This window comes from Sebastes umbrosus, chromosome 11, assembly GCF_015220745.1.
Source record: "Sebastes umbrosus isolate fSebUmb1 chromosome 11, fSebUmb1.pri, whole genome shotgun sequence".
Taxonomy (NCBI): domain Eukaryota; kingdom Metazoa; phylum Chordata; class Actinopteri; order Perciformes; family Sebastidae; genus Sebastes; species Sebastes umbrosus.
This window is the reverse complement of record NC_051279.1, coordinates 26,393,884-26,404,621: the sequence shown is the minus strand read 5'-3', so window position 1 is coordinate 26,404,621 and position 10,738 is coordinate 26,393,884. Positions and strand designations below refer to the sequence as shown.

The window sequence follows — 10,738 nt, the reverse complement described above, 5'->3', positions numbered from 1 at the left end:
ATTTTTTGTATCTCAACTCTGAAGCTCCAAAGTAACTCATACCTATAAAGCTATCATAAAGGTGATGGAGGAATATTGTGGAGTAGAAGTATAAAGTACCTCCAGATTATACAAAGTATTTGAGTAAATGTATTTTCATACTTTTCACCACTGAACATAGATGGACCAAATATAAGAAGTGATCTAAAGAGGTCCACAGGATGAGGTCCACTGACAGTAAAATATGTAAGATGTTGAACGCGGTACATGTGTGTCAGTACAGCTGAACACCTGTGGAACAGTGGAACACCTTCACCTCATGTTTGCACAGTGCACAACATCCCTGGGAACAGAGACAGGGTGAAAATTGCGTTAGTATGTGTTTGCTGCCATCTGGTGAGTAAAATGAAACGGCACTATTGGCAAGTAAAAGCAAAGTGAGAATCTGAGACTAAACAGCCCCAACTTTGGACAATGTGTAAAACAAAACCACTTGTGTAGACACTGAAAGGGTTCAAAAGGCAAACATTATTCATTTTTATTATTTATATTTGTATTATTTTATTGTTGTTATTATTATTATTATTTATATAATATGTTTATTATATATTATTATATATTATATTTATAATTATGTATTATTTAATTATTCATTTTTCTTTTAAAAATAAACTTCTGTCCTCAGAAAACTAGCATGGCACTCGGAGAGCACAGACCTCCGGCAAGCTGCCCGAGCACGATTGCCCCCCCTCTCCATGCAGCTTGCGCCATCATCCACATGTAATTTTGTTTATGTTGAGATCAGCTGTACGTAGCGGAGCATTGTAAAACACTTCATTCAAAGTGTGCTTTAGTCGAACTCAACTGTAATTTCACAAAGTTTAATGTGAAAAAACGCTGAATCTACAGTTGTCCCCCTCCCTCCACCCCCCGCTCTCTCTCTGTCCTTCTGTAGGCAGAAGGAAAGAGGCAGGGTGATGCGTCATGAACGCGTCATCAGTTACACTGTGCATGTCCTAAAGACTGTGGTGTTAATGCACAGGCTGACCGGAGTTATTAAAATAAATCCTGAAGCCGGATCATGATCTGGATCGCCACCAAAATCTAATGGGTTGTTCATTGTGCCACACCCTACCCCTCCAAAACATTTCATTCAAATCAATCACAGACTTTTGGAGTAATCCTCCAAACGGACAAACCAACAAACCAACAAACCAACAAACCAACGCCAGTGAGAACATAACCTCCCTCCTAGGCCTTCGGCCTTCGGCCTTGGCGGAGGTAACAATTTGGTTAGGTTTGGCAAAGATTGTGGTTTGGGTTAAAACCAATCAATGCCTAACCTTAACCATTCCAGGTCAATGCCTAACCTTAACTATTCAAGGTCAATGCCTAACCTTAACCATTCGAGGTCAATGCCTAACCTTAACCATTCCAGGTCAATGCCTAACCTTAACTATTCAAGGTCAATGCCTAACCTTAACCATTCGAGGTCAATGCCTAACCTTAACCATTCCAGGTCAATGCCTAACCTTAACTATTCAAGGTCAATGCCTAACTTTAACTATTCAAGGTCAATGCCTAACCTTAACCATTCGAGGTCAATGCCTAACCTTTACCATTCGAGGTCAATGCCTAACCTTAACCATTCAAAGTCAATGCCTAACCTTAACCATTCAAAGTCAATGCCTAACCTTAACCATTCAAGGTCAATGCCTAACCTTAACCATTCGAGGTCAATGCCTAACCTTAACCATTCGAGGTCAATGCCTAACCTTAACCATTCAAGGTCAATGCCTAACCTTAACCATTCGAGGTCAATGCCTAACCTTGACTATTCAAGGTCAATGCCTAACCTTAACCATTTGAGGTCAATGCCTAACCTTAACCATTCAAGGTCAATGCCTAACCTTAACCATTCAAGGTCAATGTCTAACCTTAACTATTCGAGGTCAATGCCTAACCTTAACCATTCGAGGTCAATGCCTAACCTTAACCATTCAAGGTCAATGCCTAACCTTAACCATTCAAGGTCAATGTCTAACCTTAACTATTCGAGGTCAATGCCTAACCTTAACCATTCGAGGTCAATGCCTAACCTTAACCATCTTGCGAATGTTTCCCAACTCGTGGGTTACCTTCTAAACACGACCTATAATTATGGCAATGAAATGAGGACATTGTCCTGTTGTTTGCAAGTTAATGCTCTGTTCTGCCCTACTGAGATGTTCTTCCTATTACTCTCATGTTACTGTCAAAGAAAGTAACTTGTCATGTTATTCTCATTGTTATCACCAAGATATTAACCAGGTTATTATCTCTGTAATTACCATGGTATAGCCCCAATGGTATCCTGTTGTTCCAAAGATATTACCACTTTATTATCTTGTGTTACCTCTGGTATAAAGTTCTACCTGATATATATATTTTTAGACAGCTATAAATAAATAAATAAATAGAAAACCCTCTTAATTTTTATGAGTTGCCTATTTGATATTTCTATCTTGGCAATGATAGGAAAAGTATGATTTCATGTCCCATGTTTATGTGGTATTTTGTACTTCTTGTCGGGACTTACCTTCCTTTTGGGACAAAATGCAAGTCCCCATAATGTAAATCATTACATTTTAGGGTGAAGACTTAAGGTTAGGGTAGGAGTTAGGATTTAGCAAGTAGCGGTTGTGGTTAGGGTGAGTCCAGGAAATGAATGTAATTCAACGAGATGTCCTCTAAAGGGATGTGTATATGTCTATGTGTATGGCTCAGAGCTGTTGGCTCAACACATGAGGCAAACCATGTATTGTGAGTGTGAATAGGGCTCAGTGGCAGTGCAGGGGATTAGTATGAGAATAGCGTGTGAGTGCTGGAAGGCCAGGACTTCATTTCTGTCACTGCAACTCATGCTCTCTCACCTCAGCCCTCTGCTCCTCCAAACACGCAGCTGTGGCTCGGCTCCACTCTCCACCTCGGTCACCGTCACCTTCCTCCGACCGCTCATAATCTTCCTCACCTCGAGCCTCGTCTTCCCCCTGGCAGAAGCTGGCGACAACATGGAGAAAAACCACACCTTCCTGTACTTTGCATACGGCAGCAACCTGTTGAAGGAGCGGCTCCAGCTCAAGAATCCCTCAGCGACAGTGCACTGTGTGGCCAGGCTCAAGGTACAGTCTGATATAAGGAGCATCAATATTTAATCTCATATGACCTGTACACACTTACAACCATTTCTCTTTTTCAGGACTATAGATTGGTGTTTGGGAACCATAAAGGCCTTGCCAGTGACCGATGGCATGGAGGCGTGGCAACCATAGAGGACAGCCCAGGGGACGAGGTGTGGGGTGTGGTGTGGAGGATGAGCATGGCTGATCTGGAGTCTTTAGACAGGTAAAGATTTCATTTATCAATTCCTTTAACCTCTTAAGCCCTATAGAGTGCTGGAAGGTGTGGTTCGCCTAGACAGACATATCAAATAAATCAAGAATAGCTCCACAACTAGCAGGTCTATATGCATGATCTTGGTCTCTATGGATAGGTAAGACCTCAGAGAATTCATCCCCAGTGTCAGTACCATTGTGACTGTTACTATGCCTGAGTAAATTGTGATGAACCAAAGGAAAAATGTACATTTTCATCCTTGCCTAAAATGTTTTCTAGATTAGACAGTGTATAACACCATTATTGTAATGATGCCATGCACAGAGATGCCACTGAATTCATTCAGCAACTCCTTGACTACAACTGTGCAAAAGCAGATATAAATAACACAAAGCACATAGATACTACAAAGGTATTAGTGAGGATAGGACCAGGCGGACTCTCCATTTGAACACTTGGATACCGAAAGTGTGCCAAATGGGTTTTCTACCTCTTGAAAGGGAATCTGGCTATAAAATACTACTGATATCCACTACAGGAGGCTATGTGCACATAATGGAGCCTTTGGCCATGACATTTACCCTGTGAAGCATCACATTCTACCATTGCACAGTATAAAATCAATAAAAAACAACTAAATTGTATAATTTTGACTCCAAATGGAGTCGTTTTATTACAATAATGAAATATGATCAAATAAAAACTTAGATAATAACAAATAATATCAATAACAATGTAAATAAGATAACAAAAAAGAATCCAAAGTCAAGTATGTACATTCAATATTCAATATTGTAAAGTAAAAATACAATTTCTCGTGCGTTGATTTTGTAACTTGTCGTTGCTAAATAATTTTTTTGCCAAACAATTTTTTTTATATTTTCCTGTGAAACTGACTTCTACCATCTGTGTATTATTTATGTGCAAACAGTCAAGAGAATGTGACGTTAGGTGCGTACAGTCCTGTGGAGCTATCAGTGAAGACAAAATACCAGGAGCTCGACTGTCGTACCTACATGATGAACAGCTGTGTGTACGCCCCACCATCGCCACAGTACCTGCAGGTAAGACTGCTTTCACTGTATCCATGCTTGTGGGCTCAGAGCACTTACATGTAATGCTGGAGGAGTGATTCTTTCCTGCCAGTTGTGAATGCCAAATAAATTCTTCAACCGTGAGAAGATCATTATTCCAATCGCTTTACAGGATAAGGCTGATGTTATTCTACATTTTTAACATCATCAACAATTCCCATAAAAAACCCACACCAGCTATGTGTTAGTCCGTCTACTGTCTTACTTCCCTAACCTGTCAGTGGCACTAGCCCCCTAAGTTCATTGGTTCCTACTGAGGACGTAAATCTTTAAGGATGGCTCACAAATATATAGTTTTATATTTTTAAAAGCCTCAGTCATTTCCTTAAACAGCTGCTCACTGTAGTTGTTGGCAAACATTACTGAAATAGGAGGAAATAGTGCATTTGTTGGGAACTATTTTCAGTGGTGGAAGAAGAGAACAGATCCTTTACCTGAGTAAAAGTACCAATGTAAGTACAGCAATATAAAAATGATGGCTGTCAATCGATTAAAATATTTAATTGCGTTTAATCGCAAATTAATCGCACATTTTTTTTATCTCTTCAAAATGTACCTTAAAGGGAGATTAGTCAAGTATTTAATACTCTTATCAACATGGGAGTGGGTAAATATGCTGCTTTATGCAAATGTATGTATGTATTTATTACTGGAAATCAATTAACAACACAAAACAATCACAAATATTGTCCAGAAACCCTCACAAGTACTTCATTGCCGAAACTGCATGTGATTATCATCATATCCCATAGAACCCATTTTCATTCACATATCTTGAGGTCAGAGGTCAAGGGACCCCTTTGAAAATATCCATGACAGTTTTTCCTCGCCAAAATGTAGCGTAAGTCTGGAGCGTTATTTAACCTCCTTCGCAATAAGCTAGTGTGACATGGTTGGTACCAATGGATTCTTTAGGTTTTCTAGTTTAATATGATGCCAGTATCTTCACTCTAGTTTTAACTCTGAGCTCACTACAACCTCTGAAATATTGTTTACGTTAATGCGTTAAAGAAATGAATGCCGTTAAAACGAATTTGCATAAACAAGTTATTAGCGCGTAAAATAAATAATGAAATAAATTAAAATAAGTGCAAAAATAAATAAGTAAATAAATAATAAATGCAAAATACGTGAATTGATAAAAAAAATAAATGCAATAATAAATATAAAAAATTTAAAAATTAATGTAAATAAGTACATCAATAAATAAAAGGGGAAAATAAACTCAAGAGGATATAAATAAGGGAGTTAATACTAAGAAACATAAATAAAAAAGCAAATTAAAACAGAAATATCAATTTATGTCACATTTTATCAATTAATTCATGGCTACGTTTATTTTTATATTATTTTTGCTACTTTCAATGACATTTATTTATTTATCGAGTCATTCATTTATTAACTAAGTAGGCCTACAGTTCATGAGTAAATCTACTTTTCTCAAGATTTATTTTCTGGAGCAGATTAATCCCCATTTGGTGCTTTAGTGAGTATTTGGGGCAGCAGGACGGTGTACATGGGACTGAGTCAAAACAAACTACAGTGTGTGTGTTCATTCAGTGCAACAGTGAGGCTCATTGATGTTGTTTTTAACAACAATGGAGCGGTGGTCATTTCTTCACAGCTGTTGGATAAAAGCCAGATTTTAGAAAAGCGTCCGTCCTGCAGTGGTTTGACTTTTGAAAACAAGAGCCAGTGAAAATGTGGGACATCGTCTCAATATGTGGGATGTGGGACAAGGGGTAAAAATGCTTTGCAGTCCCTCGTAAAGTGAGACACCTGGTCACCCTACGCCCACCACTTAGTAACCATTTAAAATGTAAAGTTTCAGTGGACGTTAAGTATAGGATAATGTTGTGATTGCGACAATAAAAACTGTGATACAGTCATTCAAATGTCACGGATGACACAGTAAATGTTTGTTGTTTTGAATTAGGAAGACAAAAGAATATGATCATGAATCAGGTCTCTACTCATTTCTCTCTGTGAAGCATCTGGAATAGGGATCAGTCTGCTCACACCCCTGTTACCCCGTCACCTGACCGTGTGATCAACAGGTCCAAACAGTCGGGACACGCCCCTATCCGCCACGCTACCATCTACAGATCTGACGGCTCATGAGCTCCAATACCAGACTATTCTTTTGCACATGTGAGAGCGTACAAACATGGCTGAGAGAAAGGCAGCACACACAGAGAGAGAGAGAGAGGGACAGCGTGGCTTTGTGGTCACAGCTTTGTCTTCTATAGTGCAAGAGTCAACTATACTGTACTCTGTTATGCTGGGCCTTGTCGCTGTATGAGCTACTACAGTAGGTGTTCTCACGGATACTGACGTAGTGTCGCTCACATGGCTGTTACATGCAGAACAATACAGTGTCCAGTAAAGTACAGAGGTGGAAAGACTACGTTTATCCTCTGCTCAGTGTATAATCCACTCCCCCAATTTGGTTTTATGCACACCGTACAGTGTAAATCACCTAATGCAGGGGTCTGCAACCTGCGGCTCCGGAGCCACATGCCGCTCCTAAGACCCTCTCCAGTGGCTCCCTGTGGATTTTTAAAAATGGAAATGAATAACTGTTTTTTTGTTTACATTTTCATTTTCATTAATCATTGTTGTAGGTCTATGGTACGACGGTACGACGGAGTATTAGGGCCACATTGAGGAAAAAAAAAAATCTAAGATTTCGAGAAAAAAGTCATAATATTACGAGAATAAAGTCATAATATTATAAAGTAGTAATTTTACGTGTTATTTTCTTTTTTTTCCTCGTAAAGTTATGACTGTATTATCATAATTTTATGACTTTTTTTCTCTTAAACCCATGACTTTATTTTCGTAATATTGCAACTTTATACTCGTAATATAACAACTTTTTTCTCGTAAAGTTATGACTTTATTCTGTAAATCTCAGATGTTTTTTTCCCTCAATATGTCCCTAATACTCCGTAGTATATTTGCACTTTGGCCCTCACTGCATTAGACTTATATACTATATACTTAGACTATAAACTGTGTTACATTCATCACAATGCTCAAATGTTTTACGGCTCCAGACAGATTTTTTTTTTTTCCTAAAATGGTTCTTTTGATAGTAAAAGTTGCTGACACCTGACCTGATGTATGTGAACATACGGGAATGTGACGTAGACACTCACAGCTGGTGTGTTTCACTAACTAGTTGTTGTATGATTCATTCATTCTGATGGCCTTTTTCAATAATACTTTGTTTTCCCAATTGTTCAACAAAATTGTGACTTTGTAATATCATCCGATATGTGACCATCTTATCCAACTCAACGCAGCCGACATGTTGGTTATTATAAAAATCTGTGACAGTCACTATATTCAGCTTCATCAACCACTGCAGGTGATCATGATGGGAGCGGAGCAGAACGGCTTGCCTCAGGACTACCAGGAGAAGCTGAGAGCAATCCAGACCAACATGTATGAAGGTCCTCTACCCATGATGGCTGACCTGGAGCGGGCCAGAAGGAGAGCCAAAGAGAGGGTCAACCACCGTTCTGATGCCTGATAATCCAGCACAATCCAGGTCCACTTTTTACTACAGGAAAGTCTTCGTAACGCTGTATTCAACCTACTACTGTAGCTCAAGGGATGACACCCCAGGTGAATAGGGTAAAAAAGAAATAACTGTTTTTTTTGTATTACAAGTTTTCTGAAATGTTACGTTTAATATGCAAATGAGGCTTCATCTAATGCTAACTTTTGGTCAATTTAGGAGAAATATACACATACATTTGACAAAAAAAAAAAGTTTATTCAAGTGTATAAGTATACTTCTTTTAAACTTTTAAAATAAGAAAGTATGCTTTCAGTTTACTTTTTATGTACTTATCAGAGATATACTTCACAAAATTATACTTAAATATCCTTAGCTTATACTGTCAAGTATACAGAAAAGTACATTTCACTAAGTACTATAAGTTCACTTACTTGAAAACTTACAAGTATACTTGTAGTAAAAACTATTAAACTAGTAGTTTACGTAGAGTATACTTTAAAGTGTACTTTCAGAAACTAAAAAGTGGGCTACAAGTATATAACTATTAAACTAGCAGTATACCTATAAGTACACTTTTAGTATAGTTCATATCATAGATGCAGTACAAAAGACAACTTGGATGAAAACTAGTTGTGTACCCAAAGTTTACTATTCTTACATATAAAGTATACTCAAAAAGTATACTTTTATAAACTAAAAAGTGGGCCAATTTAGTCCCAAGAAGTATTGAAGTAGTGCACTTAAAAGTATACTACTAGTATACTGATATTAGTATACTTACTAGATAAAGTATACTTGGGAAATATACTTGAACTTTACTTTATTTTAGTTAATAAAATAAACTTGAAGCATACTACTTCAGGGCAGGTATATACAGGCAGACAGGATGAGAAAAATAATGTGTGTGATACTTAAGTATCCTTAGCTGATACTGACAAATATACAGAAAGTATATAGAAAAGTCTAAGTGTACTTGGCAAGTATACAGAAAAAATGGGCTAAATAATGTTTATAATTCGATACATTTTGAGGTAAATATTTGGGGTAATTTGGCAGTAATTCCAAAGAAATTTCAAATAGGTTACTTGCTAATTATCTCCTAATTACCATGAAATTTGCGGACCGGTAAAATGTTGTGTTATCGTCTGAAAGAAGACATGTTATGGAGGCAAAAATAGCTCAAAATCTCAATATTGACCAGTGCATGAAAAACAATGGTTTTGTCTGGGTTGTCTCGCCTTATTAAGGTCACCTTAACTAGCGGCTCAATGGCTAACCTTAATGCCAGCAGCCTGGTCTATGAGTCTGAGTGACCACTGTCAGTTGCCTGTATAGATAAAAATAATAGTCACATTTTGACAGTATAGAGGTGTGAGATCCACCAGAAATGTTGCATGAATACATATCATAAGGAACAATACTACAGGTTATTTTCTATTTGGCTTCACCAATGTGCCTTAATGTTTTTATGGTTGAAATATACCTTATTTCAATGCTTATTTCTTGCTCGTAACACCACTTTGAGTAATAAGATATTCCTTAAACAGCCATATACCAGTGTTTTTGTACCATGGTACTGCACTTACAGTATACTTACAGAATGATTTTTTACTTCTGCTCCGCAATACCAATCTACAATAACATTAAATAATAGCAGGCACACAAGGTTATTACCTAAATATTAAGGATTATTTTCATTCCTTAAAAAAAAAAATACATTCATAATCAGTGGCTATAATTTGTCATGAAGGAAACATGCAAGACACAAATGTGTTCCTTTAATGCTCTATGAAATGTAATATTTGTGATGCTAATTGTCATTTCCCACAAAGACAACTGTAACATTATTATTGAAATATACATTAAAGTGGTTTATGTCAACACAGACACAACTTCTACCTGGTCATTTCACTGAACTAAACAAAATGATAGAAAAGGACTGGAATGAATACACTATCAGTGGTTAGTAGCTTGTCACAAACTGCTCTTTGACATTTCTCAGTTGAAATGCTCGGCTATGTTACCTGCAAACTTCCTTTATGACCTTTGACCTTTTCAATAACATTGTTTTTTTTGTCTCTGTCTCTCAACAAGCCACCTGTAACTGTTGGTTTAACATTTGATGCAACCAAGTATAACATTGTGTATTAAGGGTGAGAGGTGTAACGTGTGTTAAGGCAGATTTAGTTTATTTTTACTTTATTCAATCATTCATTCGTCATCTCCTCACCGTATCCCGATGAAACCTACCGGGATGTCACCACACTCCCTTTCAGGCGATCACCTCTAGAGTACATGCAAACAAACAAGACAAGGTAGAAACACCGTATATGGCTGGACTGTGGATAGTCAGTGGTAGTGTCTATAATGTGAATTCGTGGATATTGTTTGTTGTGTACTGAAGTAACATATCATATGTACGGAAGAGTATTAGGGCCAGGCATGAGGGGAAACAAATGAGAGGAAGAAGGTTGTTTTTTGCATTTTGAGAATAAAGTTGAAATTTCAGTATATGTGCTAGTCGTTCGATGTTTATTCTTGACATTTCATCTTTACTCTTGAATGGTATTTCAACTTAATTCTTAAATTTTTTACGCATTTCACTGTGTTGTTCTTGCAATGGATTGCTTATTTGAAAACTAAATAATCAAATAGTTGACTACTTGAATTGCAAACTAACATGCCACGTTACTCATTACAACAAAAAAGTGATCTGAGTTTCTTTGTAACGCGTTACCCTCAACACTGCTCGCTAAGAACA

General features: G+C 37.4%; 1 protein-coding gene across 1 annotated transcript; it reads left to right on the top strand.

Annotated features, from left to right (window-relative positions):
• Positions 1 to 2,741: 2,741 nt before the first annotated feature.
• On the top strand, positions 2,742 to 8,184 carry ggctb (gamma-glutamylcyclotransferase b). The gene is made up of 4 exons (XM_037783691.1): positions 2,742 to 3,140; positions 3,218 to 3,363; positions 4,286 to 4,418; positions 7,822 to 8,184. The coding sequence occupies exons 1-4, from the start codon at positions 2,823 to 2,825 to the stop codon at positions 7,984 to 7,986; spliced, it is 762 nt and encodes a 253-aa protein (XP_037639619.1). The 5' UTR covers positions 2,742 to 2,822; the 3' UTR covers positions 7,987 to 8,184.
• Positions 8,185 to 10,738: the final 2,554 nt, after the last annotated feature.